General features: G+C 61.1%; 1 protein-coding gene across 2 annotated transcripts in view; it reads left to right on the plus strand.

Annotated features, from left to right (window-relative positions):
• The first annotated feature begins 464 nt into the window (after positions 1 to 464).
• MTHFD2 (methylenetetrahydrofolate dehydrogenase (NADP+ dependent) 2, methenyltetrahydrofolate cyclohydrolase) overlaps positions 465 to 1,556 on the plus strand; it is a 17,195-nt gene continuing 16,103 nt past the window's right edge. Inside the window, exon 1 of one of the 2 annotated variants that reach the window (XM_037731415.1) lies at positions 465 to 687. In XM_037731415.1, the coding sequence (XP_037587343.1) occupies positions 489 to 687 (199 nt within the window). In that variant the 5' untranslated portion in view covers positions 465 to 488. The remainder of the gene's footprint in view (positions 688 to 1,556) is intronic. The other variant, XM_017508702.2, reaches the window with a different exon arrangement.

A 1,556-nucleotide genomic window follows, 5' to 3' on the forward strand; every position in this document is an offset into this window, starting at 1 on the left:
TACAGGCACGCGCCACCATGCCCAGCTAATTTTTTGTATTTTTAGTAGAGACGGGGTTTCACCATGGTGACCAGGATGGTCTCGATCTCTTGACCTTGTGATCCACCCGCCTCGGCCTCCCAAAGTGCTGGGATTACAGGCGTGAGCCACCGCGCCCGGCCCAATGGTGATTTTCTAACTCCATAATTCCTTCTACTTCTATTCGTTGGTATTCTATCAGCCTGTCTTTTCATCCACCCTTTACAGTGCTTGGCACACATTAGGCACTCAGATAATTGTTCAGCGAATGAATGAATGAACTTTTCTCGTGCTGTCTGGGCTTCCGTGATACTAGCAGCGTCAGGCAGGTGGGCCTAGCTCCAGGCTCTTCTTGCTCCAATCAAAAGCAGGGCTCTTCGGGACTTCGCTTACGTTTCATAAAGAAAACCGGTTGGCTCCTTCGGCTCCAGAAGCCTCAACAGACAGCCAGTGGCGTGTGGCAGGGACCAATGGGTGGCGGAGGGAGGCAGAGCCTGCCACGAGGCCGCGGTATAAATGCACGGCCCGCGCGCGCGCTTCGCTCCCGGCACAGTCACTGGCTTGGGCTATGCCTGCGCCTTCGCTCATGTCCGCGTTGGCTTTCCGACTGCTGCAGTCTGCGCAGAGATGCTCCCTCCGCCCTCGCTCCTTCCACCTCGCGGCAGTTCGGTAAGAGGGTCAGGGAACTCGGTCAGCGCGGAAAGCCCAGGGGAACGGAGGGCGAGGGGCATGCCGGGCCCCCGAGGGACACCGGGGGATGTCCTTCCCCGAACATCTCCGCCCCGGCGGTGGTGGCCGCTGAGGAGTGTGGTGGGGCGACGTGGCACCGAGCGCCGCCGCAGCCCTTGACCGGGGCGTTTGCTCGACGCGGAGGGCTGGTACCCGAAGCCCGCCTTTCAGCGGGAGCCGCTCCGGCGACTTGGGGCGTCGCCGGGCCCGGCTCGTGGCTAGTGGGCAGGTGGGACGGGGGTGGCGTGCGGAGCGAAAGCGAAGGCGCCAGTTTATGCAGGGCCTTCCGATAGCTGCTGGCCGCCCCTGGCTGGGACGCCGAAAGTCGTCTTGGGGGGAGCAGGCGAGGATTCCACAAAAGCAGCCCTCAGCTGTCTGTTGCGGGGACCCTAGCGGCGGAGGGCGCTGCTGCAGCTGATGAAATCCCTGATCTGACTTGCTCGGGGTCCCCGCGCCGCCCTCCTCCTTCCACCGGTGGGAGTGGCCCGCGCTGCTGCCGTCCCTCCCGGAACTTGAATGGACTCAGGACACCCAGGTTTTGGCTGCAGCCCACCCGAGCCGGTCAGTGCCGGGCTGAGTACCTGGAGGTGTCAAACCCCTGGGAGGCTCCCAGGGCCTTAGGGAAAGGGGACATGAAGAGTGACGAGTACCCACGTTTCAGCGGCACTGGCAGAATTTCAGTCTTATGAAGAGTTCTGGAGATGAATGTTGGTGATGGTTGCACAACATTATGAACGTATTTAATACTACTGAACTGCACTTAAAAATGGTTGGGCCGGGCGTGGTGACGCGCTCTGAGGCTGAGGCAT

The sequence above is a fragment of the Cebus imitator genome, unplaced genomic scaffold (assembly GCF_001604975.1).
Source record: "Cebus imitator isolate Cc_AM_T3 unplaced genomic scaffold, Cebus_imitator-1.0 Scaffold399, whole genome shotgun sequence".
NCBI lineage: Eukaryota > Metazoa > Chordata > Mammalia > Primates > Cebidae > Cebus > Cebus imitator.